This window comes from Cebidichthys violaceus, unplaced genomic scaffold (genome assembly GCF_023349555.1).
Source record: "Cebidichthys violaceus isolate CVI_PGR_0920_01 unplaced genomic scaffold, fCebVio1.0.p SCAF_75, whole genome shotgun sequence".
Classification (NCBI taxonomy): Eukaryota; Metazoa; Chordata; class Actinopteri; order Perciformes; family Stichaeidae; genus Cebidichthys; species Cebidichthys violaceus.
In genome coordinates, this window is record NW_027176959.1 from 914,726 (window position 1) to 941,392 (window position 26,667).

Here is a 26,667-nt window from a genome sequence, read left to right on the forward strand (position 1 = left end):
GAGGGATGAAGTAAAGAAAAGAGTCAGATGCAAAGTGTGGGGAATTGTGTTCTGTTGCATGGCCTCCAGAGCCATACACACTGATGTGGTGAGTGACCAGTCATCGGAAGGATTCCTGCTGGCTTACCAGAGGTTCACTTCACTGAGGGGATACCCCAGGAATCTGTGGTCAGACGCTGGCACTAACTTTGTTGAGGCCAAGCCTGCTCTGAAGCAGCTTCACAAATTTTTGGACCAACTGAACAAGTCTGAGCTTGAAGAAAATGCTGCCAAGCATGGAACAGAGTGGTCTTGGTGGATCCACCCTGCAGACTCTCCCCATAGGAATGGGGCAGCTGAGGTAGTTGTCAAGATTGTGAAGCGGGCCTTGAGCAACCTTGGTGGAGACGGAGGTTTCACCTGGGGGGAATTCCAAACATTTCTCTTCGTGGCAGCCAACCTCGCAAATGAGAGACCCATCGATGCCAGAACTCAAAGCAGGGAAGAATGTGTGGAGTATATCACCCCCAATTCTCTGTTGCTAGGACGGGCCAGTCCAAAGGGTGACCCAGGAGACTTCAAGTTTGACGGCTACCCATACAAAAGACTCCAAAGTATTCAAGGAGAGGTCAGCAGATTCTGGAAGAAGTGGTGCCAGTTGGCTGGTCCTAATCTGTTTGTAAGAAACAAGTGGCACACCAAGGAGCGAAATGTTGCAGTAGGAGATTTGGTATGGCTGGCTGACCAAAATGCCCTGAGAGGTCAGTACAAGGTGGCTAGAGTGGTCAGTGTCAACGCTGATAGGAAAGGCATCGTAAGGCATGTACATGTGAGAACCTTTCCCAGCTACCCCGTCCCAGTCACGAAGCCAAACAAAGGAGAGATCACAAAAACAAACAAGGAAGGAACCAACAGGCTCTTAACAAAAATCCCTGCAACAATTCTGCATAGGGATGTCAGACGCCTAGTCATCCTACTACATTACATTACATTACATTACAGTCATTTAGCAGACGCTTTTATCCAAAGCGACTTACAATAAGTGCATTCAACATTGGTAATCAAAAGAACTACTAGTCCCCAGAAGTCATAAGTACATTTCCTTTTCCAAACAAGCATCTAAGAGCATGAAGCAGAGCATAACTCAGAGCCAAAGTACAGTGCAGAAACAAGAAAAACATGGGCAGCGACTCCGCTGTCCTGACGTCAGTGGGAAGTTCATTCCACCACTGAGGGGCCAGGACAGAAAACAGCCGTGACCGGGTCGATCGGCTGCCAGGACCTCTGAGCGACGGGGCAACCAATCGCCCCGAGGCAGCAGAGCGAAGTGGTCGGGCGGGGGTGTAAGGCTTGACCATGGCCTGGAGATAGGAAGGAGCTGTTCCTTTCACTGCCCTGTAGGCTAGCACCAGAGTCTTAAACTGGATGCGAGCTCTTACAGGTAGCCAGTGTAGAGAACGGAGAAAGGAAGTTGTGTGGGAGAACTTGGGGCGATTGAACACCAGGCGAGCTGCGGCTTTCTGGACAAGCTCCAGAGGTCTGATGGCTGACCCCGGGGCTCCGGTGAGTAGTGAGTTGCAGTAGTCCAGGCGGGAGATGACAAGAGCCTGGATGAGAACCTGCGCCGTCTTGTCAGTCAGGAAGGGACGAATCCTCCTGATGTTGTAGAGCAGGAATCTGCAGGAACGTGTAACGGATGAAATGTTTGCCGAGAATGACAGTTGGTCATCCAGGGTCACACCCAGGTTCCTCGCAGTCCGAGTTGGCGTCACCACGGTATCATCAATGGTGATGGACAGATCCCGGTGCGGGCAACCCTTCCCCGGGAGGAACAGTAGCTCAGTTTTGTCTAGGTTGAGCTTGAGGTGGTGTGTCGTCATCCACTTCGAGATGTCAGCCAAACACGCAGCGATGCGCGTTTCCACTTGGGTGTCACCGGGGGGAAATGACAAGACCAGCTGGGTGTCATTGGCATAACAATGGTAGGAGAAGTCATGCGAGCGAATAACAGAACCCAGAGATGTTGTATAGAGCGAGAATAGAAGGGGGCCCAGGACTGACAATTGCGGAACCCCCGTAGTCAGCATGCGTGGTTCCGACACGGCCCCCCTCCAGGTCACCTGGTAGGATCGACCCGTCAGGTAGGATGCAAACAGGGAGAGTGCAGAGCCTGAGACGCCCATCCCCTCGAGGGATGTGAGGAGGATTTGATGGTTCACAGTGTCAAACGCCGCAGACAAGTCCAGGAGAATCAGGACAGAGGAGAGAGAGTTAGCTCTCGCGGCGTGAAGCGACTCTGTCACCACAAGGAGGGCCGTCTCTGTCGAGTGACCCACTTTGAACCCGGACTGGTGAGGGTCCAAAAGGCTGTTTTGGTGGGGATAGGAAGACAGTTGACAGCACGTTCAAGTGTTTTGGATAGAAAGGGTAGAAGAGAAACCGGTCTGAAGTTCTTGACATCAGAGGGGTCAAGTGATGGTTTCTTCAGAAGGGGGGTGACTCTGGCGGCCTTGAAGGCCGTGGGAAAGCATCCTGAAACAAGAGATGTGTTGATGAGGTGGGTGAGGAAAGGAAGGAGTTCAGTCGCACTATCCATTGAAGAACAACCAGAGGCTTGAAAGACTGGTGTGACATCCCTGGGTTTAAAAAACCAGGAGCTCAAATGGGAGGTGTTGAGACAAAACGGTGGAACTCCCTGGAATTTTGCCATTTTTCAAGTTTAATTTCAGTTCCTCATCAGATCAGCTCACTTGACTTTGCCTAAAAGACTGCAAGTCCCATAATTCACCACCAGCAGGGCAGTGCAGGCTGCTCATTACTTTGAGTTGGAACACCTGCAATTGGAAGGTCTCTCTCAGCAAACATTTCAGCAGAGAGAGAGAGCCAAGGAAGGATTCAACTCATGGTACAACCAAAGAAGCCACTGGTACTGTAACAATACTTTTGTTGTAATGATTGTTTGGTATTGGGAGTGGTTCGAAAGTCATTGATGGTGGGATGTGTTGTTTGATGAATTTTACAGTGGTAACCAAGCAGCACACAGCCAGCATGCATATCGGTTTGCTGAATGCGTGTGAGTTTGGCTTTTTGTTTGAGTGTACTTGGTTGATAGTTCAATTTGTATTGATAGTTTGATGTGCTTTCTTGAAACACTAGTGCTGCGTACTGTTTGCATTAATTTCTTGGATTGAAATTGTTTGAAGTTTATTTACATTTCTATATAACTTTAGCTTTTTGTGTTTTGAAGGTTTTCAACCTGATGGACCAACCAGTCAACAAATAAGGAAAAAATAAATATTGAACTTTGTTGGAAAGAGTTGTTCCGTGCGTCCTTTGGGGTTCATGTACCAAGCCATTTCAAGTTGGGCAAGAGTTGAACAGACTGTGGTAAACAATTAGCCCTTCGCTAAGTCCCCGCCCCTCAAACGCAGACTAAAATAGAACTCACCAGAACCGCCGTTATCTATCTTTTTACTTTTTCAACAATCACCAAATCTGGTTTTGACGAAAAATACCCTAAATTCACTGCCTTGGGTGTGAATATTTCTTCAGGGAGTGCAGTTAGTGACAGTGTGGGCTCCGTGCTAGCTCTGACAGCTCGACTGATCAGCTAACAAAGGGGCGCTGCTGAGCAAAAACTGAATTGCTGTCTGCAGGTTAATGGACACCATGAAAAACACATTGGGCCACAGAACCACAGAGGTGGCTCTTCAGTTGGGGCTGCTCTACAACCCGTCAGAGGCCCTGAAGATAGGACTGGTGGACCAGCTGGTACCTGAAGACCAGATCCTCACCACAGCCAAGCAGACCATGACCAAGTGGTTGGCTATTCCAGGTATATTGGCACCTTTCATGCATGACCAGTGAACTTGCCAGTCTAACTACATTTTTGTACTCTTCCACTTGTGGTACTTTAGCTTCAGTGTGCGTAGTCACATGTAAGACTAAGTTGTTACTACCTATTGATGCTACCAATAAAAGTACCACCGCCAGCATTAATGTAAGGGTAAAAAAAACAGAGACTTCACTTCACCTTTGGAATCGGTGCGCTAATTGTTCATCTGTCCACTTCACAGACCACGCCAGAGCGATCACCAAGTCCATGATGAGGGAGCCAACCATCGACAATCTGACGTCCAACAGAGAGGCCGGCATCAAACACTTTCTCAACATCATCACCAAATGCCCAGAAGTCGCTGGGCATGTATATGGAGATGCTTAAAAAGAGAAGGGGCTAGAGGAGAGAGCGGAAACTTATAGGAACACTAAGGTCCCTAAATTAAAACCACGTATCATTTATAAGAGGAATCTTAAACATTTTAATGAACAAGGGTTTTATCATGATTTGTTTAATTTTAAAATTCGGATCATTTAAAATTTAAATGATCCGAGGAGATTTTGGAAAACTATAAAATCCCTCTGTGAGCAAGAACTCACAAGCTTTACCTGCTTTTATTATGAAGGATTCTGTCGCTGTTCATGACAAAATGGAGGTACTGAATTGTTTTAACAAACACTTCATATATTCTGGTTCTCTGTTTGACTCTTGTTGTCCAAGGTCTGTGAAACCCTGTACTGGTGTTCCAGTTTATACTGGTCAGCCTTTTAATTTTACCCCATTTTCTGTGCAGGAAGTTCATAAAGCCCTAAAAAGCTTAGATAATAGGAAATCTTCAGGGCCCGATTGGATAGACCTTTACTTTTTGAAATTGGCTGCTGATTTTGTTGCAGAGCCACTTGCATATCTTTTTAATCTGCAATGAAAAATAACGAAATACCAATGAAATGGAAATCTGCCTTTTTTCACCCACTGTTTAAAGGTGGTGACCCAGCTAGTTAAATAATTATAGGCCAGTATCTAATTTATCTGTACTTTATCTGTACTTCTTGAAGCTCTTGTGAGCAAACAACTTAAGGAGTTCTTATACACCAATGCCATTTTATCAACCGAACAGTCAGGCTTTAGGAAAAACATAGCACTATTACAGCTGCACTGAAAGTGGTAAATGACATTTCTGTTGCTCTTGACAAGAAGCAATATTGTGCGTCACTATTTATTGATCTGTCTAAAGCATTTGACACAGTTGACCATGATGTTTTAAGGCTAAGGCTCCTCAACTCGGGGCTCTCGGAGCAAACGGTTGCTTGGTTCACAAGCTACCTTGAGAATAGATCTTAGTGCATCAGATATGAGGGTCTATCCTCTGATATTGCAACCGTCTATAAAGGTGTGCCACAAGGCTCTGTATTACGTCCACTTTTATTTACGGTTTATATAAATAATCTGGGCCAAAATGTGGTGGACGCTAACTTTCACTTTTATGCTGACGACACTGTGATATATTGCTGTGCGTCAACTCTTGTGCAGGCAATTGATCTCTTGCAAAATGCTTTCAATGTTGTTCAAAATACCCTTTATCAACTGAAACTGGTTCTAAATACAGATAAGACAAACCTTATGTTTTAAAACTATCGGAGTAGGCCACAGAATATCCCTTTGGTGGTCACTCTTGAAGGAAGTGAAATAGAAGTTGTTCACTCTTATAAATATCTGGGTATTTTGATTGATGACTCCCTCACTTTTCAGCCACATGTGCAGTTCCTGGTGAAAAAGTTGAGGTTAAAACTGGGTTTTTATTTTCAAAATAAGCTGTGCTTTTCAACTAAAGTAAAAAAGCGACTAGTTGCTGCTACTTTTTTACCTGCGTTGGACTATGGTGATCTTCTTTATAAGCATACCTCTGCTAACTGTCTTCGTATGGTAGACACAGCTTACCATGGTTCACTGCAGTTCATTACCAATTGTAAAGCTCTGACTCACCACTGTGAGTTATACTCTCGGGTAGGATGGCCCTCTTTGGCCACCCGTAGGCTCTGTCATTGGTACACCTTCATTTATAAGGCAATCCTTGGTCTGCTCCCAAACTACCTGTGTGTCTTCATCATGCTGAAACGTGTCAGACAATACTCCTTGTGTTCTCAGGACTTCTTTATGCTCACTATCCCAAATTCCAGAACGGAAATGGGTAAAAGGGCTTTTGTGCACCCTCATCGTGGAATATGTTGCGGAATGATTTAAAACTCAAAGAACTGATATCACTTACTGCTTTTAAATCTAAAATTAAAGAAATACAGGCAGGTTCCCAAAAATGTAAATGTTTTTAAATGAACTCAGATTCGTCATTGTCTCTTAACTTTTAGTTTTTTTGAACTTGTCTTGTTCTGTATTTTCTGTCTGTAACTATGTGTTTCTGATGTTGCTGCCTGTCTTGGCCAGGTCTCCCTTGAAAAAGAGATTTTTAATCTCAATGGGATTTTCCTGGTTAAATAAAGGTTTAAATTTTATTAAATTCATTTTATTTTGAGATGTATTCAGTAAGCTAGTTAGCCGGACATGCTAACATTTTAAGTTTATGACGAAGCAGATAAACACAATTCCATGTGTTACACTTTTTGCTCATTCTTTTCTTTTTGAAAAGCTAAATTCACTGCTTTGGTTTGTACAGAAATCCAAAACTTCACAAACATACCATGCTGGGTTACGGTTGCTGAACTGTGATTGGACATTTGCTTTTTTGGGGGCGGGCTTTAATGAACAGTCAGTTATTGCCACGAACCGGTGGTCTCCAAGTGCCTAGCATTACTGTACCTTCAAGAACCATAACTAATGAAAGTAACCTTGGGTGCATTTTAACAGTCCACAGTGGGCGATGCCTTTGTGACAGATTTCTCAACATAACATGACTTGACTGCTTCTTAGCCTGAAATTGCTTAAGCAATGGGAGTTTTTATGTGGTCAGAGAATTGATTTGTGTGATTAAAGAATAAAAAGATTCACTTTCAGTTTTGTCAGCGTACTTCATCTTAAGAAATGATCTCCATGGTCGCATTAAGAAATAAAGTATCTTTCGATTTGTCTTTGAGACAGTCGTACTACTACTACTACTACTACTACTACTACTACTACTGCTGTATGCAGATAGCTTCAGTTTTTTGTGCAACATTTTTCGATACCTACCACTACAAATTGTGCTGCCACTTGATACAATACAGGTGCGTGGACTTCTGTTTAATAGCAGAAATTATTTGTTTATTTTGGTCTCATAAATTTAAGGCTGTGTGATTGCAAAGAGTTCCCCCACTGATCTCTCATGACTCCAGTTCAGCCTGGAAGTTTCTGCAACACTTGTGGGAATCGAGATTCAGGCAGCAGCAGCCTGGTCAATCAGCTCCACCTCCACAGGGAAATGGTCGCTGACAGCCAATGCCTGAGGGAGATGGAGAGAAAGCGTAGTAGGTTTCTCCTGTTGCACAATTTCTTGTTAGTCCAGCATAAGCATATAGAAGATTGCTTTGGTTAAACAGAAAACAGGCTTTTCCATGTAAAACATGATTTAGTATGTTAAAAAAATATATATATATACTCAAAAGGTCGTCAAAAACATTTTTCACTTGCATCACTAAAGGACTACATACAGTACTGGTTTTACATTTCAGCCTTTCAACCAAAACTGCTGACCATTTTCCAAGTGTGTGCATTAAAAAAGAAAAAAAAAAAGATTAGACGCTTTATTTGGGGCTTTGAGTAGGACTATTACTCGGCTGATCTTGGTTTTGAAGCCTCGAGTTTGCCATTTTGGTCGTCGCCATCTTGGCTTTTTGCAACCGGTGAGCTGGAAGTGACCACATTTGGACTGCGGAGGAGTGACGTAGAGATGCAGTATACGACTCTGGTAGCGGTAGCGACATGTCAATAACAAGGTTGCCATGCCTTCAAGCTGACCCTGGAATTCAGGGTCTGCTTGAGGGCGTGGCTTGAGACCATAATCCAGGGCTTGGATTATGGTCTATTTGACTCTAAATGGACCATAATTTACTAAATGAACATCATGATGTATTGAAGAAGACTTGAACCTAGACACTGAGATTTACAGTGTTTACTGAGGTAATAAATCAAGTGAGAAGTAGAGTCATTTTCTCATAGACTTCTATACAATCAGACTTCTTTTTTGCGACCAGATGGCCTTTAGAGAGAATGCAAGTTTAAGGCACTTTTGCATTGGCTTCACTTTTCAGAACCGCAGCCAACCCGAGCGCATAAATGCAGCTTCCTAAGCATTTTAGAAGAAGTAGGTTGCTTTAAAGTGCACTGGGATCATCTTGTCTCACTCAAGGACGCTTTGACTTGTGGATAGAAGGAGTCAGTGATCATATAGCCAACGTTCTAGAAGACAACACGCTCTACCCACTTATTAATAGGGTCAAGAAAAAACGCGATCCCCAGCTGGTTTTAAGCAACTCCTACTAGACCCGGCCTTTTTTACTACATTGCAACTGATATTAATTCTATCATAGAGGAGATTTAAAGCTAAAGTTATCTTTACCAGACTGTGGCTGAGTTTCAAGTCCACCATGTAGTTGTAGACCTCAGCGCTGCCGGGCACCACTCCCTTCATCATGTCATCAGTGACCACAATCCTGCAGATACAGGAAGAGGGTTGGAATTAAGAGTCTCTGTGTGGCATGTGATGTGTGTACATGCAAGTGTCTATGCATGTGTGTCCACCTGTCGTAAGGGCAGTTAGTGTGTGACACCGTGGTGTCGGCCTCGTCGGTGATCAGCCAGTGGAAACTCTTGTCCGTGAAGAGGCGGATCTGCTGCCAGTCGGAGCCTGATACGTAACTGCAGCCTGTGTTGAAGTCGCCCAGCAGCACGATGTCCTGCAGGGAGAGCAGAAATAGTTTCAACCACCCACCATCTCATATTTTTAACAAATTAATCATCCTTTGCACTCTTTTTTTTCCTGTGTTTTCTGGAGGAGAGCATTCACATTGGTGTTCCAGCGGGCGCGGACATCAGTCACCACGTCATAGAGGGCGTCGGCTTCCTTCACAGCAGAGTCTGGAGAGGTGTGCTGGGGGATCAGAGCAAAGTTCCTCACAGCTATAAAAAAGGAGGAAGGAGTGAATGAAGGGGGGAAATGTGTGAAGGAGGAAGTTGAGATTTTTGGATATGACAGAAAAGAGATGCCAACACTGCCAACATTTGTCTGACATAAATACTGTGTGACAGAAAGAATTTACAAGTCTTAGAGGTTTTTTTTTAGGGGCATTCGTGACCAATAGATCTGTGACCTCAGAATCTCACACAAGTTCTCAGTTGATTGCCTAATAAACGAGGTAATCGACATCACTGGTGACAGAGAAAAAGCGGACTTGCCGCACTCCCCCCGGGGCCTACCGGTTTCTTTGGAGGTGAACATGACGACGAAGGGCTCTCGGCTGAAGGTGTCCGTCCCACACGGCTCGCAGCCGTCGTCGTAGGTGTAGTTTTTAGCCACGGACACCGTCTGCTCCCTGCAGAGGAGAGATGCTACTTGACCACGTCTGTCACTGTCTGTAAAAACTTTTACTTTTGAACAAGTAAGTCCTGTGCCTTCTGGGGCCGACCACTAGGGGGCAGCTCAATCCTGAAAGGGTGAATGTGGTGTGCAGATGTGTCATGCCTTTTTTTTTTTTTTCGCCAAGGAAAATAATTTAGGTATAACTGCCATAGGATAGGACAGTTCTCTGACACGCTTGTGAAGGTAGAGGTCTTCAGTTGGTTTAAATCTGAAACCTCACCACTAGATGCCACTAAATCCTGCCCACTGGCCCTTTAAGTGAATTCGTTGAGAAATTGCATTCAATGCTACGAAAAGCAGTCGAAAGTGTGGCGTTTTCACCAACTTCAATCTGCTAATATGTATATTGAACCGGCTTTAATTAAACCTGTGGTGGGAAGTAACTAAGTACATGTACTCAAGTACTGCACCTCAGTACAGTTTTGAGGTTTCTTTGAGGTACTTGAGTGTTTCTATTTGCTGTTACTAAATACCTCTCTACTCCACTACATCTCAGAGGCAAATGTTTACAATTAAGGTACTTACTTTACTCACTGTTACTTTTCAGATTGAGCTTTCACATACAAAACATATGACATACATTATAATATATGACAAATTGTTACAGATTAAACTGCCCCAGAGCATATCAAGATGTTAAGATGAGCTCCACTAAGACCAGCTACAACGTTAAAATCGGCATTAATAATCCAACAATGTAAGTTTGTTTTCTGGTCACTGATGTGGGGTCTCAACGTAGGATTTCTTACAACAGATCGGTTGTTTTTGCCTCTCTCTGTTTACCTGTAGAGGAAGAGATATCTCTCCTTGTAGGAGCTGCGACCCAGAGGCTCGCTGACGATGTGGCTGTACCTGAACTGAGGAGAACCTCTGCGAAAACACACACAGATTAAATCCTAATTTTGTTTATCTTACATCATAATAAATATCATTATCATAATAATAACATGTGCGTTTTGTAAGGTGCAGTCTAACTTGTTGACATGCTCCATGAGTTTTTTAGTCGCTGACAGATCGCTGTCTCTGACCTCCTGGATCAGGATGATGTCATAGCGATGGACAATCTGAGAAATACAAAACACGTATGTCCTAAACATATTATTAGGGTTCTTGTAGCAGTGGTGTCTTATTATATGAGTTGATTCATGTATGGTTCTCCATAAAACACACAGAAAACAGAACTTAAAGAGGGGAACCAACAAGTCATCTCTTTTCCCGTAATGATGAATGTCGGTAGTAAAGGGGCACTTCACTAATTCTACTAGTTCAACTCTAATGTTTTTTTTCACTCGACCCTATACAAATTGTTTCATTGATCAGCTGTTATCAAATAACAACGAACACCAAAGTAAATTTGTCATGTTTATTCTTTATTTAACGCTTTCTTCTTGTTATGTTTTTGGCGACCCCTGTGGAAGAAAGTGGTATTGTTTCCAAGGACCAGAGTCCCTTTAAAGGATCCTTACAGTTGATCTCTGGGAAGTATTACTTTAAATACCTCTCAAAACAGCTGTATGATGTATTCTGGAGGAGAAAATGACCCTTATGATGTCATAGTGATGTCATTAGGATCATATGAGCTCGGGCTTGGACAGTACAAACTGAAAACATGCATTACAAACTGGGAAAGTAGAATTTAAAAGCCATGGGTATTTACCAGACAAGGAGGGTCTGGAGAAATTATAAAATGCTAACGGTTGCATTGTGGGAAATGTAGGATGCATTTTTTTGTTTTTGTATTTAATCTACCTCTTGTGAGTCTCCCCAAACTCCACCGTTCAAATATATATTGTCTTTACACTTCAAATGTGGGTACTTGTAATGAGAAACAGTCTGAGAAAAAAAGAAGGAAGAAAGAAAGAAAGAAAAACGTTTATATTTATACAGTTCCCGACCGTGCTGATGATGTTCATGAGAGTCGCGTTGGAGGATTTCTTGTCTCCAAATGTCTGGATGTTGAAGGCTCCCAGCAGCAGCAGGGAGGTAGACAGATGCAGCAGGGCCGACAAGAGGCCCAACACACACACCCAACGCATCCTGGGCCAAAGAGGTCACATTAGTGTGAATATTTAAAATACATCATTCTAAATCTTGATTTTATGACACATGGACAGAGTAATAATAGTTATACTGCATGCTAGAGGAGCCTGAAAGACTCTCTGCCCAGCTGTGGGAGTCAGAGACGCACCAACACCTGCACCCCTGGACACACGCCAGCAGGATCTCTATTCCTGTAAGTTTATCTCACTGCGAGTCGTTTCATGCGCTGCTGTTTGCAGAGGGGATCCTGGGTAGAATATTACTTCCAGCATTGTGGGAGAATACATTTTCCTTTTACCGTGGTTACACTGGTGCGAAGAGGATTCCGGGTGCAAAGGTTGTAAAATATCATCAGCTCGAGTGTGGTGGCTTTTTGTATTGGTGATCCAACATAAAATGTGACTGTAAGTTACATCTAGTCAGCCAGATTAAAAACCATAAACTGTGTTACTGTGACATAAAGTATGATCTGTGCATAGTGTTAGATAGTCTGCAAGAAAGATGATTCTCCGCGACAACAAACTGTTTTTTAATATTGTAATAAATAATTCATCCATGTTACTGTGACGAGAAAAAAGATTTTAGCATGAAAGAAGAGTCCGAGGTGCATATTTACCTGCTTCTGTGAGTCGTGTGGGGAAGGAGAAGGCCTGTTGAGAGCAGGGCACAGAGGCTTTGCTTGTGTGAAATTTATTTACCTGCACAGTGCATGTGACCGGGTCAGGCTGGAGGGGAGGGGTGAAGAGAGGAGGTGTGTTGCAGGTGGGGATCGAGGTTTTCAGGTCAAGGAGGCCCGTTCGGCAAAATTGACTCTCACAGTGGTTTTATGTGTCGGCTACAATGTGTCAGTCTTATAATAGAAATTCAAAGAATTCCTGATTTTGATTTGATTTAGTTTCTAGAATTATTCAACTCAAATTCCAACTCACTGTGTTGATAGGTAACATTTGCAGGGCTCCACAGCAGGAGCGGATCCATTCAGGGCTCAGCCCAAACCTAAGAGGGGGCCGGGGATGGATTGTAAACTATTCATGTCAGCTATATACATTATTTTACTAGCCTTATGAGATAATGGACAGCCTAAAAATCTGCACATCATTCCCAAGGAAACAATCATCCTGCAGAGCCCACATCCTGGTTTGTTTTTAATTGTTCAAAAATAGGTTTCAAGAATAATAATGCTCTTTATGTTAAATTTCACCCCACTTATGTATGTAGGTATGTAACTTAAAAATAGTAACATAAGATCATTGTACCATTTTTTAGGTGCCTGGAGTGAAAATAAATCCTCCTCACCATTTGTTGTGTTTAAAAATGATGAAGAATTTGGAGAACAATTGTTCATCTGTCCACTTCACAGACCACGCCAAAGCGACCACCAAGTCCATGATGAGGAAGCCAACCATCGACAAGCTGACGTCCAACAGAGACGCCGACATCAAACACTTTGGAAACTTCATCACCAAAGACTCCGTTCAGAAGTCGCTGGGCATGTATATGGAGATGCTTAAAAAGAGAAGGGGCTAGAGGAGAGAGGGGAAACTAATAGAATGATACATGCGTTTGGGGAGTTTGTGACGCTAGTTGAAAAACGCATCTGCCTTTGGTGTCACGTGTTCATTTGTGTCAATTGTGCTAAGATCATTGAGTACAGCTCCCTGCAGCAGCTCACCTTCACTGTTCAACCAGCAAGCTCGTGAAACACTCACCATAATAAGTAGTTTGTTTGTTTCACTTATGTAGCAGAAAGGAACAACTGCATTTGGTTGCTAACCCTGTGTTGGACAATGACAATAACTTAACCTTGAACCTTGATAGACACCAGTGATTCAATGACAAAAATGTTTTCTATCCAAATTTCTAAATACTTTATTTAAAGTTACATCAATCCGTTCTAATTTACCATTAAACCATATTTTGTGAAATATTCAGTATGCTAGTTAGCCAAAGCTTCACAGACCTACTGTGCCCAGTTACGGTTGCTAAGCTGTGATTGGACATTTGCTTTTCGGGGGAGGTCTTTAGCGAACAGTCAGTTATTGCCACAGGCCGGTCTCCACTGAGTGCCTAGCCTTGCTGTAACTTCAAGAGCCATAACTAATGAAAGTAACTCTGGGAGCATTTGAACAGCCCACAGTGGGCGATGCCTTTGTGATCTCACAGTTTTATTTACATTTAGCCTGAAATATCTGAAGCAATGATAGTTTTTGTTGTCAGAGGATTGATTTGTGTGATTAAGGAATGAAATGAAGCTGTTAAAAATCACATCGTCACTTTCATTTTTAGCCGTGTACTTTATCTTTAACAATGATCCTCATAAAGTCTCTTTCAGACGTACTGCTACTGCTGCTGGCGTCACGACATGCAGATAGCTTTAGTTTATTGTGCAACATTTTCGATACATACCTCTGAAAATTGTGCTGCTACTTGATACAATGAAGGTGAAACATTGAAAAAAATGACAAAACAGAATAGCAGAAATAATTTGTTTATTTTGGTCTAGTCAATTCAATGCTGCATGGTTGCAGCGGGTTGCACCCCCATGAGTCATCATTATCCAAATTCACCGTGGAGGTCTCTGCAACGGTTTTGGCAGTCGTGATTCAGGTACTCTTTTACGCCAGCGTCACCTCCACAGGGAAATGGTCGCTGACAGCCAATGCCTGAGAGAGAGAGAGAGAGAGAGAGAGAGAGAGAGAGAGAGAGAGAGAGAGAGAGAGAGAAAACATTGTGGGTTTCCCCTGTGGCACAATTTCTAGTTGGTCCAGCTTCAGCAAGATGTCCTCGGTTCGACAGAAAACAGGTTTATTATGTTTTGTAAAACTCAAGTCATCAAAACACCCTCTTCACTTACATCACTGAAGGACTACACACAGTACTGGTTTTGCATGTTTCAGCACCATCAACCAAAACTGATGACCATTTACCAAGCATGTATGTGTGCAAGTTTGCTTTAAAAAATCAAACACTTGAAATAAAAAAAATAAAAATGTGCTGCATTATTTGGGGCCCTAAGCTGAACTATTGCTCGGCTGGTCTGAGAATTTCCTTAAGTCTCCTTCGGTTGCCTGGCAACTGCTCAAAGGAAAGAAACAGTCCAGCACATAACCTTCCGTAAAATCTGATTCTTTTGTGAGTTTTAGAGGTGCATGGAGGTGGACTTTGATACACTGATGCGCAATAATCATGCTCTTCTTGGCAAAACTGCCCTGTGTAGGTTTAGGCATTAGACCTTGACTAGTTTGGGCCAGTATAGCCCATTGGTCAGGGCATAGAACCTGAACAACTCAGGCTACCAGTACCTCGGTGAGCATGGTTGCTGGCCAATCCTTGCTCTTGAATGGCTGCGCAGGGCGGGTCTTGCCAAGAAGAACACTGGGATTCATAACAACGTCTTACTGACACCTCCTCGTGTTCACAATCTGTTTCACCTGTAACCTCCCAACAGGGATGTCACCGTGCATTGACCAAGCCGTCACTATACTTCTACATCACTGCTGCAAGGAGAAAACCATTGAAATGGAACAGAAGTAGAACGCAATGAACGGTTTTGTGTTCATTTGACCAGCACAAAAGAAAATTGTGATTTTTGATAGTTATGGTAGCTTGTCCTTCCCTGGAGTGGCGGGGAGTAAGACCCAGAGCTGCTGCTGAGCTCATATTCTGTAACCAGTGTAGCATTAAAGCATGCTGGAACTAGCAAGCTAGCCACTTAGTCAGCTGTCCACTAGTTAGCTAGCTAGTTAATGCTGGTTACAATAAATGATCCATGGCAATAGCGATGTGCTTTCCTACGCTGTGACAAGAGGATGAAACATGAAGTGGTTTGTAGGATTTAATCACTGCAAGGAGCTACTCTTAAATACTCATGACTAAATCATTGCTTTTACAAACTTGTATAGAATTTGAAAAACAAAAAAATTCAGATCAAGATTAGAAGTCATTCATAATTGAGATACAACTAAATATCGTCTCTAGAGCAGCAACTGTAATGTTTATGTGCGCGGCCTTTGGGGGAAAATGAAGGAACCAACAACGCCACCTGGGGAATCACACCCCAGGAAGTTTAAGCTTAACCGTAAGATATCATTTCTTTTAGAATTGTTAAGGCCTACAGATTCATTACCATTATGAGACAGAGACATATTTCGTAAAAATTAACCAAAGGTTTTATTTAAGGAATCAAAGAAAATAGTCAAATTTGCAGGGATGAGAGCCGCGGGGAGGGAATAATATTAATGGACAAAAAAATGACTGGAACCAGTAAGGGATCTTAAATAATTATTACATATTAAGCTATAAAGGCCTTACTAAAAACTCTAAGACTACATTATAATATGATATCCTAAAATGTCCTATCCATCATAAACTAAGCAAAATGGCGGGCTTTAAGTAGAGGCCACAAAATAATACAAATGACCACCTTATATATGGGGTACTAACATATGCAGTCACTCATCGACGGCACAACGATGATGGAGCTTCTAAAAGAATTTCCAACCAACATGTTAGTCCAGAGTTATTAAAGGCGGCTGTATTTCATAATGGTTGGCATGTTCCTCTCATTTCATGTCACTTCACTTCCTGCCTTTGTGTTTTCCCGCCACAGTGATTGTCTGCCCCGCCCCTGATTGATCCCACCTGTGTCCCATCACCTACACCTCCCCACTGTACTTGAACCCTGTGTTCCCCTGTCTCTGTGCCGGTTCATCTTAGTCCTTTGTGTCCAGCGTTTCAGTGATTCTCCTAGTGTTATGTTCTCTGCCAGTTTTTCATCGACTACGTTTTTTTGACTGATCCATTTGAGTGCCTTTGAGTCCTGTTTGTCCCCGTGGTTCATTGATAGTATAGTATCAGTCATTGATTCTGTCCTCCTGTCTGCTTCGTCTCAGCCAGCAGAGAAGTTCATAAGGAACTAACAGAAACAGACTGAGGACAGACAGCTTCGGTTTTAGCATGTTTGTAAAAAAGAAAAGAAAAAGCTTTTGGCCGATCGTTGTGTTTGTTTAAACATAGCAGCGGTGGAGGAGAGGCTGCAGACAGAGCAGATTGAATTAGGTTTCACTTTCGTTTACATGTTCATGTTCGTTGAACAGATGTATTGATAAAGTTTTGGATTTTTCCTCTGCAGCCTCTGTGCTCTGTATGCTGACTTAGTTCCATGTGTGCGTGAGTGTCGTTGAAGGATGGGTGATCGTGGCTAAGTGGAGAGCAGGGCCACCTTTCAATCAGAGGGTCGGTGGTTCGATCCCCCGGCTCCTGCTCTACTAGTCTCATGTCAATGTGTCCTTGAGCAAGACACTTAACCCCAAAATTGCTCCCGTAGCTGCGTCTACGGTGTGTAGATAGATACTGAATTGTAAGTTGCTTTGGATAAAAGCGTCTGCTAAATGACTGTAATGTAATGTAATCAGCCCTGACAGACAGAGCAGAGGAGATGCTCCCTGCAGCGTGATAATAAACTACACCGAAACATTACAACGTACTAATAAAAAGCACCAGTAACGTTGGAGCTTATCACTACCTTTAGTTAAAGAAAGGCTCATGGCGGTGCAACATGGCGGACTCTGTGGAGGAGGACCCGCTTCCTATAAAGATAAAAAATGTCTTTTTCTAAGCGAAGTAAAGCATAAGCCTTCTTAGTTTCAGTCATTATACAGTAATAAAAACAAATGTATGAATATTATGTTCTATTTCTGCCAATTAATCCACACTCTTGACACACTCTTCCTTTCTACTCATTTACTCATTTACTCTCTACACTTTGTAACCGTCAACCATCTGGTTGGAGGTCGACACGCTCTACTCACTGAGCTACAGCCGCCTCAAAATCAGAGAAGAGGTCAAACAATGTCTGCCACGCCCACAAATTATGTAGTCGACATCGTCACATTTGAGGAACGGTCCTGGATGATCCACCTTTTTGATCACTGATTCTCCCTTGCCGTGGAAGTATAAATTTAAACCGAAATTAGCCCGCTACAACGGCCACGATGACAACGGCACACATAAAAATGTGAATTCTATTATTGAGGAAAGTTAAAGCTAAAGTTGTTTTTACCTGCGGCAAGGTGAGACCAAAGGCCAACATGAAGTTGTAGACCCCAGCACTGTTGGGCACCACTCTAGTGTTCATGGCACCAGTGACCACAATCCTGCAGATACAGGAAGAGGAGTGGAATTTAGAGTCTGTACACCTGTGTGTGTGTGTGTGTGTGTGTGTGTGTGTGTGTGTGTGTGTGTGTGTGTGTGTGTGTGTGTGTGTGTGTGTCCGTGTATGTGTCCGTGTGTGTGTCTGTGTGTGTGTGTGTGCATGCAAGTGTGTATGTGTGTGTGTGTGTCCACCTGTCGTAAGGTAAGCCTGTTCGCACTGAAGTGGCCGCAGCGTTGTTGATCAGCCAGTGGAACTGCGGGTCCGTGAAGAGGCGGATCTGCTGCCATCTGGGGGGCGTTACGTAAGTGCCTCCAGCGTTGAAGTCGCCCAGCAGCACGATGTTCTGCAGAGAGAGCAGAAATAGTTTCAACCATCCCCATCTCGTATTTTAACAAATTAATCATCCTTTACACTCTTTTTAAAAAAAATTCCACCAAATAATTGGTTTTGCGTGTTTTCTGGAGGAGAACATTCACATTGGTGTTCCATTGATTGATGACATAAGTCGCCACGTCATAGAGGGCATCGATTTGCTGCACAGCGGCTCTTGGAGAGGTGTGCTGGGGGATCAGAACAAAGTTCCTCACAACTATAAAACAGGAGGAAGGAGAAAGGAGTGAGTGAACGAAGAGGGAAATGTGAGATGACAAGAGACAAGTTGATGTTTTGGATATGGCAGACATGATTCATATAACAAAAAAGTGAGCTCACTGTCTTTTAAATGTGGCAGGACAGAGTTGCCGGCCCTATGTGGCTGACATAAATACTGTATGGCAGTCAGAATTCAACTGAAGACAAAACAGTTTTTAAAGGGGCCTTGGTGACCAACAGATCGTGACCTCAGAATCTCTCACACACGTCTGGTGTTTAGCTCTCAGTTGGTCGCCTAACAAGAGAGGCAATCTACATCACTGGCGTCTGACAGTGAGAAAGAGTTATCGCTCTCTGTTCTTTGCCGCACTCTTTCAGAGCGTACCGGCTTGTTCGGAGGTGAACTCGACGATGAAGGGCGGGCGGCTGAAGCGACCGTAGAAACCGTAGGGAACGTCGTTGTAGATGGCGGATCTAACCACGGCCACCGTCGTCGTCCTGCAGAGGAAAGATAGTACTTAACCACATCTCTCACTAACTGTAAACACATTGCCTTTGAAGTAGTCTTCAAAAAGCGGTTAAAGCTCATCAACCCTTTCCTGTAGTCAGCTATTCACAGCATCGCTGGAGCATTTTCAGAAGTCATTTATCGGTCCTGTGACCACTAGGGAGCAGCTTGACCGGTCCTGAATGTGTGAATGGATGAATGTAATGTGCAGTTGTGTCATGTTTTTGTTTTTTTTGCCCAACAAATGTAAGTATAATTACCAAAGGAAGTCTGTGTTACTAAATACAGTTGGACCAAAAGGTATTCTGTATTCACCAGTATTCTTTGCAGAATTAAAATTTCATGATGTGTTTGGTGTTTTTAAAGTGGGCTATTTATATAGTAGCTAGTATGGTGGGCTATGCTGTATATTGTGCATGTTATGCAATTATGTGACACTCCATATGATATGGGAATTTCAAATGTATTTTATTTTTTCACAACACATCTGCAAGTAATTTGCATTCAAAAAGGAACAGTGTGTAGGATTTTGGGGGATCTATTGGCAGAGTGTTGTTTGAATGTTTTCATCACCTGAAGCTACGAATCGTTGCGTTTTTGTTAGCTTAGAATGAGTCTTTAGCTACGTAGAGAGTGGGTCTTCTCCTTCATGTTTCTACAGTAGCCCAGAATGGACAAACCAAACGCTGGCTTTTTGTGTTACCTGAAGGCGCCTGTAGTTCTCCATCATCTTTGTAAAAGGAGGGATGAGCGAAGGGGCGTTCAGTTGGTTTGAATCTGCAAACTCACCACTAGATGCTCCTAAATCCTGCACACTGGCCCTTTAAGTGCCTTTGTTGAGAAATTGCATTCGATGGCATGAAAAGCTGTCAATAGTGTAGAGTTTTGTAGTACGTGACACATGATCACCCATATTTACTGTAAACTCCGATCTGCTAATATCTGTACTGAACCATCTTTCATAAAAACCAGTGGTGGGGAGTAACCGTGTTGTGTGGATTATGTTGTGGAACAATCTGTGGATTAATCTGTGGACTTCTTGAGTGTGTCGAGATAAACAGCGATACTTTTAGGAAGAAAGGAAGTTGTTTCACCAACTTGTACGAGGGAATTGGATCAATAAAAGCTTTCTTGCTTTCACCTACGTCGGTGTGAGTTATGTGCATAGGACCAGAAACATGTGTCAACTTAAGGTTCACACTCTGCTACAAGTTTTGGACGCTATATACATGTACAATTTTGAGTTACTTGAACTTGAGTGTTTCCATTTCCTGTTACTAAATACGTCCGCCCCACTATATCTCAGAGGCAAATATTTACAATAACTTCAGTTTACTTCAGTTACTTTACTTAAGGTTACTTTTCAGATTGTGCTTTCACATACAAAACATATAACATACATTATAACATGAGGCATTGGTACAGATTAAATTAGGAAATTAGATCAATTAGTTCAAATTGGCTCCACCAAGACCAGCTAACAATAATAATCTAGCATTGTAATCTATTACTGTGACAGGGCCCAGTCTGCTGCATTATGTGGTTATACTTGTGATACTTTACGTTTTTCTGATAATACTTATGTATTCGATGTTGAATGCTTGTAGTTGAGTATTTTAATTGTAATGTTGGCTACTTTTACATAAGTAGTTTTCTGGCACTAATCGCTGACAATAAGGACAAAGACACTGTGCAGATCTGAAGTATAACTTTAAAAGAGAAATAGTTTGTTTTCTGTTCACTGATGTGGGATCTCAACGGAGGATTCCAACAGAGGATCGGTTGTTTTTGCCTCTTTCTGTTTACCTGTAGAAGAAGGCATATTTCTCCTTGTGTACATTAGGACCCAGAGGGTTGCTGGCGGTGTAGTCGTACCTGTGCTGACCACACACACTGTGAAAACACACACAAACACACAGATGTAGACCATCATTTTGTTTGTCTCAAATCATAATGTGAGTTCATGAGCCGTCCAACTTAACTTCTACAGAAGGTCACTATATTCTGTGTGTAGTAATATAAGCACTATATAAGGTGTGTGGTTAGTCTAACCCGTTGACGGCCGTCCTGAGTCTGTTAGTCACTGTCTGATCATTGTCTCTGACCTCCTGGATCAGAACGATGTCGTAGCGACAGACAATCTGAGAAACAGAAAACAACACATATCTGATTAGAGTTCTTGCGGCAGTGCCGTCTTATTATATTAGTGGTCTGTTTAGTTTCGTTCGATTCAAGTAGAGTTCTCCTGAAACTATTGCAATTGAAGGGAGGCCAGATGTCGAGTAAACCTTGTGGTATTTTAACGTTACTCAGCGCTGTTCAAAATATATCCTCTTTATATTGATGAGATACAGTCTTAAAAAAAGGAATATTGGATGCCAAAAAAACAAAACATTTTCAGACCGTGCTGATGATGTTCATGAGAGCCGGGTTGGAGGATTTCTGGTTTCCAAATGTCTGGATGTTGAAGGCTCCCAGCAGCAGCAGGGAGGTAGACAGATGCAGCAGGGCCGACAAGAGGCCCAAGGCACACACCCAACGCATCCTGGGCCAAAGAGGTCACATTAGTGTGTATATTTAAAATACATCATTCTAAATCTTGATTTTATGACACATGGACAGGTAGCATGTAATAGTTATACTGCATGCTAGAGGAGCCTGAAAGACTCTCTGCCCAGCTGTGGGAGTCAGAGACTCACCAACATCTGCACCCCTGGACACACGCCAGCAGGATCTCTATCTTCTATCATTATTCTGTCACCCTGGTCACACTGTTGTGGAGGTGATTCTTGGTACAAAGGTTGTAAAATACAATGTGGTGAACTTTTTATTATCCTATACGCATACTGTTGCCATATTTTACATTTAGTCAGCCAGAGTAAAAACCATATCCTGTGTTTATTGAATCATCTTCACCTTTAAAATAACATCTTATTAAAGATCAAGCAAAACCAGTCCCTGTGTATAATGTTAGATAATCTGCAAGACTTGTTCTCCAACTGTGTAACAAAAATAAGTTCAAGATTATTAATGCTGTTAACACTTAATTCCTAGCCTAATTAAGTATGTTATGGAATTCAAAAATAGTAATAAGACAATCTTTGACTTTTTTTCATCCTCAACACTTGTTGGGCTACGGTGTCAGAATGATGAATACAGTTTGAGAACAAGAAGATAAAATATAGGATGATTGTTTCCTTGGCAACTCTCATGTTTTTCCCGAAAGATGTATAGATTTTAGGCGTTCTATTATCTCAATTTGCTTGCGTGCATAAAGCTGCCGTAAATAGGGCACAAAAAAATGACTGGCCCCCCCACCAGGTTTGGGCTGAGCCCCGAATGTTTACAACGTCTGGATCCGCCCCTGCTGTGTGACATTTAGAGTGTGTACTGCTAAATGAAATACATTTTCTGTCAGCTCCCATGTAAAGGTTGCATGCAAACGCATTGAACCTGACAGTAGGTGTATGTGGAAGAACTTTTTGGGAAAATATTATGGAAGTAAAATTCCAAAAAACAATATTTGCAGTATGTTTTGTGGAAGAATTTCACAATTGATATATAATAAATCTGTTAGGCACCAACCACTGAGAATACAAGCATGTACAATATAACTTAGATAGAGCATTTAATGGCTCGTGTTGTTTTTGTGTTTAGAAATAATAAGATTTCTAAAATTATAAGAGAAATTTACTTTCAAACCTGCACCTTAAAAACTTTAATTTGTAAAAAACAAAAATGCTAGCATTGTGTAGCTACATATTTGAACATGTGTTTACATGGAGAAAGAGATCATTTAAGTGCTTATATTTACAATGTAAATCACAATATTAACATTAGAAGGGTTATTAAGGATTATTATCTGATAATTGCACCGGTCAAAGCACCTCTTGAACTAGAGTGTACAGATGATCAACAGAGGCTATTTTTAGCTGCGGTGTTCACGGTAGCAGTGAGAAGGCAACAGATGGCGTGAATATGTGATAAAGGGAGTTGATTTGAGGTCATGTGTGATGAAATCTCTCTCTTCTATTGAGTCATGTTTACATGGTTTTCACGCCAAAATGAAAAATAATATCTCCCATAAAAACATGAGGTGAACCAAACTACAGCCTGGAAATATAACATGTGTCGTCTTAAGACACACTTGTTTTCTGAAGGCTAGACTTACTTATACACTTTCAGAGGTAGATGCATTCTTAAATATAATCATCAATCAAGTTTCACATTGTTTCCAAATTCATTCATATTTCAAAAGATGGGCAGAGATGAGTGTGATGATGGGTGCGCCATTATTGAGACCTCAGAAAATGTTCTATTGTGCTGTGATGGATGGAATCAGTAAGTGGCATTTAGTGGTGGAATGAGTACATTCACTCAAGTAGGCCTACTGTACTTTTGAGGTACTTTTACTTGAGTATATCCATATCTCTGCACCGTACATCCATTTTGTGCTCCTGTGTATTTCTATTCCACTACAATTCAGAAGTATGTATTTTTTACTCCACTTTATTTATTTGACAGCTTTAGTTACTTTGCAGCTTCAGATTGTTAAAACAAAAAAAACATTGATAAAATATGATGTATTAATATTGATCATGCTAAATCTCAGCATATACATTTGTTACAATTAGTTTTGCCTTTACCAGCTGCAACATTAGTAACAATTACACATAAATCCATCAGTTATGATAATCCAGTATTATAAAATACATTATAATGAAATGGGACATTCAACACAATGAATAGCTACTTTTACGTTTGGTTGTTTAAGTAAATAAGCTATATTTTGATGCTACTTTTTTGAATGCATGACTTTTACTTGTAACAGAGTATTTAAACCCAGTTGTGGGCCATCAGGGCCAGCAAGGCCTTCTCTGCTGGCCTAGACAGAATCACAAAGTTATGCTATTTTATAATTGAAATTTTTTTCTTAAATACACTACATATATTCTAAATATTTTTTCCCATTAGCTTATTATCTCATTGCACAGTTACTGTCTTCCTCAGTTGCTCTGCTTAGCACCAAGAGGTCTTCAGACTGACAAGTGAATCTCTTTGCAGTTTAAGTAAATGGGGACGATACTGTTGATTGTCATAGTCTTCAACCAATCAGATCTTTAGTTTGACATGTTGGGCGTATTCTTTGACATGTCAGAGCCTTCTTACAGAACTCCAAGTACGTCAGCATTAACGTGTGACTCGATTGGTCAGTGGGCTAGCGTGACTGTTGTGAAACTAGGTAGCAGAACTTTGTAGTAGTAAGAGTTCAAGTTTAAAGATATGTAAGACGTTTTTACGTGACATTACATTTTTAGCGTTTTGGCATGTTTGGCGGTGACAATCCCAATATCTACTGCTTCTGTCTAGCGGACATTTTCAGCCCTCAAACGCATTGAAACATATTCAAGAAGTACAACTGGGGAGGCTCCACTGTCATCACTGTCATCACTGTCATCACTGTCGTCCATGGCAATCGAAAAGGACCTCTTGATGTACTGAACAAACGCGGTAATAAACTCTTTGTATTCAAAGAATTAATATTGTTCCCTCTGATGTGAATAATATTTGAATGGTGCCCTTTAGTGTGTGACAGAATGTGTGTTTTAGCGCCGCAGTGTTGCTGGAATGTGCAGAGGCCTGTTGTATTGTGTTATTTGGGTTTTCTACCTGCTTTGTTGTCATATACATATATGTGACTGGTTCTTTTTCTAATCATTTTGATTATATGCATTGTCCGTTAATGATGAAGCATCCCGTTATGCGTGTATTCATGTGTCTGCACTTAGTTAGTTGCATTTAGTGTATTTGTAGCCCTCGTAGGTGTTGAGCTTCATTTAACATTGTATTTCACTTGTCAAATGTTTCAGTGTTATGTGAATATGCAGATTTTTTTTTTTCACCTACGTTTTAGTATAATGTAGTGCTCGGATAGCAATTGGTTTTAAAAAGATATTTTTTTATATCTCTGCTCTGAGATCCACAGGTTTGAATCTCTTTCAAACTCACGGTCGTTGGTGACCGGAGGTGTCCCCAGGTCTCTCCTACTTTAAGAATGCATGTGACTATGTGTGTGTGTGTGTGTGTGTGTGTGTGTGTGTGTGTGTGTGTGTGTGTGTGAGATGGTATCAGTGATGTGCCGTGGTGTGAGCGTGCTGCAGCTTACTTCAGTGGCTGAATGATCTCCCCCTAGAGGAGACCCCTCTCTCTTGGTTTCGATGTCCTGTCCGGGATGGAAAAATGGAGCAAAATAAAATAGTTTTCACTTGTTTATTTAATTCAATTCAAAATATATTTCTTTGGATTCCAAATCAGAGAAAAAGTGGTCTACAACAAGTTTGCAACACCAGAAAAAGAATAAAACCTAAACCAGTGAGCAAAGTGTTTTGCCAAAAAGTCCGGAGATTGGTTAAATTAATTTTAAATTTAACACAGGTTACGACCTGCCGCTCCTCCTTCTTCTGCCTTGATCTTCTAAAATCGAAGGTATTTATCATCAGCTGAGCAAGAGCCAGAGGAAGTCCAGCCCTCTGTCTTGTGAGACAGCTAGGAGCGCTGTACTCCGCCCAGACAGGCTATTGCTCTGGTCAGGGCCTTACCTGACCCCCTTCCGTCTATTCTGACTTTCGTGACCCCCCCCACACACACACTCACACACTGTTACTCAGGACGTATGGCACATCTGCTCACTGTTAGGTACAAGACAATGGAAACATGATATCACAGTGAAAAACGATTATACAGGTTTGTTGCAAAGCATGGATTATATAACAGATTCACCTTTCAAATATATGTTCTCTTTGGCAAGGTTATTTGACTGCTACCTTTATGAGGTAGGAGCCCTATCCCTAAGCAATAAGTGGTAAAATATCAAGAATAAAAAAAGGTTATATGCAAAAAAGGTTATATCGGTCATATGTTATAAAAGGTTACCTTTGTCTGTATGTGTACGTGGCTAAAACGCATGAAACATCAAAAGAGGAACTGTGTGTGTATACGTGGCTAAGCACAGGCATCAGTAGGTCACAGATTCATGGTTAATCGTTCTGCCATCTGTTTATGTGTGTGCGTTTTGCAATAGGTTCAATGCTCGGCCATATGACTTTGCTATGTTGATGTGTGTGTGTGTGTGTGTGTGTGTGGGGGGGGGGGGGGGGGTGTTGCAATAGGTGTGTGTGTTCAATGCTTGGCCATATGACTTTGCTATTGTTGATGTGGGTGGCGGGGGGGTGTAGCAATAGGTGTGTGTGTTCAATGCTTGGCCATATGACTTTGCTATTGTTGATGTGTGTGTGTGTGTGTGTGTGTGTGTGTGTGTGTGTGTGTGTGTGTGTGTGTGTGTGTCTGTCTGTGTGTGTGAAAGTAACAGCTCCTTCCTATCTCCAGGCCATGGTCAAGCCCTACACCCCCGCCTTGACCACTTCGCTCTGCTGCCTCGGGGCGATTGGTTGCCCCGTCGCTCAGAGGTCCCTGCGGCCGATCGACCCGGTCACGGCTGTTTTCTGTCCTGGCCCCACAGTGGTGGAATGAACTTCCCACTGACATCAGGACAGCGGAGTCGCTGCCCATCTTTCGGCGCAGGCTGAAAACTCACCTCTTCAGGAAGTGCTACAATGAGCCTTCCACTTAACACTTATTGTATTGTATTAGCACTTATTGTATTCATATTAGTTCGTTGCACTTATTGTATTCGTATTAGTTTGTTTCTGCACTATACTTTTGCTCTGCTTTATGCTCTTAGCTGCTTTTTAAAAAAAGGAGATACACTTATGACTTCTGGTGACTAGTAGTTCTCTTGAATACCTATGTCAAATACAATTATTGTAAGTCGCTTTTGATAAAAGTATCTTGCTAAATGACTGTAATGCAATGTCATGTAATGGGTGTTGCAATAGGTGTGTGTGTTCAATGCTTGGCCGTATGACTTTGCTATATGTTGACGTGTGTGTTTGTGTTGCAATAGGTGTGTGTGTTCAACACTGGGCCATATG

General features: G+C 42.1%; 2 protein-coding genes across 2 annotated transcripts; both read right to left on the minus strand.

The window, feature by feature from the left end:
- Positions 1 to 7,027: 7,027 nt before the first annotated feature.
- LOC137892102 (deoxyribonuclease-1-like) lies at positions 7,028 to 12,126 on the minus strand. Its single transcript, XM_068737020.1, has 9 exons — positions 12,040 to 12,126; positions 11,279 to 11,420; positions 10,359 to 10,447; positions 10,167 to 10,253; positions 9,221 to 9,336; positions 8,811 to 8,923; positions 8,546 to 8,700; positions 8,364 to 8,457; positions 7,028 to 7,247 (listed from the first exon to the last, which is right to left on the minus strand). Exons 2-9 carry the CDS (start codon positions 11,417 to 11,419, stop codon positions 7,182 to 7,184), a joined length of 861 nt encoding a protein of 286 aa, XP_068593121.1. The 5' UTR covers position 11,420; positions 12,040 to 12,126; the 3' UTR covers positions 7,028 to 7,181.
- Positions 12,127 to 13,895: 1,769 nt separating this feature from the next.
- Positions 13,896 to 25,201, minus strand: LOC137892103 (deoxyribonuclease-1-like). The gene is made up of 9 exons (XM_068737021.1): positions 24,843 to 25,201; positions 21,080 to 21,221; positions 20,729 to 20,817; positions 20,483 to 20,569; positions 18,554 to 18,666; positions 18,054 to 18,166; positions 17,769 to 17,920; positions 17,485 to 17,578; positions 13,896 to 14,086 (listed from the first exon to the last, which is right to left on the minus strand). Exons 2-9 carry the CDS (start codon positions 21,218 to 21,220, stop codon positions 14,039 to 14,041), a joined length of 837 nt encoding a protein of 278 aa, XP_068593122.1. The 5' UTR covers position 21,221; positions 24,843 to 25,201; the 3' UTR covers positions 13,896 to 14,038.
- Between the last annotated feature and the right edge of the window lie 1,466 nt (positions 25,202 to 26,667).

Coding starts and splice junctions, on each gene's coding strand:
- LOC137892102 (XM_068737020.1), bottom strand. CDS start 11,419: ATGCGTTGGGTGTGTGTGTTGGGCCTCTTGTCGGCCCTGCTGCATCTG. Junction 10,254..10,358: donor CTCATGGAGCATGTCAACAA/GTTAGACTGCAC, acceptor GTGTTTTCGCAG/AGGTTCTCCTCAGTTCAGGT. Junction 8,701..8,810: donor GCGCCCGCTGGAACACCAAT/GTGAATGCTCTC, acceptor CTCTCCCTGCAG/GACATCGTGCTGCTGGGCGA.
- LOC137892103 (XM_068737021.1), bottom strand. CDS start 21,220: ATGCGTTGGGTGTGTGCCTTGGGCCTCTTGTCGGCCCTGCTGCATCTG. Junction 20,818..21,079: donor TCATGAACATCATCAGCACG/GTCTGAAAATGT, acceptor TCTGTTTCTCAG/ATTGTCTGTCGCTACGACAT. Junction 14,087..17,484: donor TTGGTCTCACCTTGCCGCAG/GTAAAAACAACT, acceptor TCTCTCTCTCAG/GCATTGGCTGTCAGCGACCA.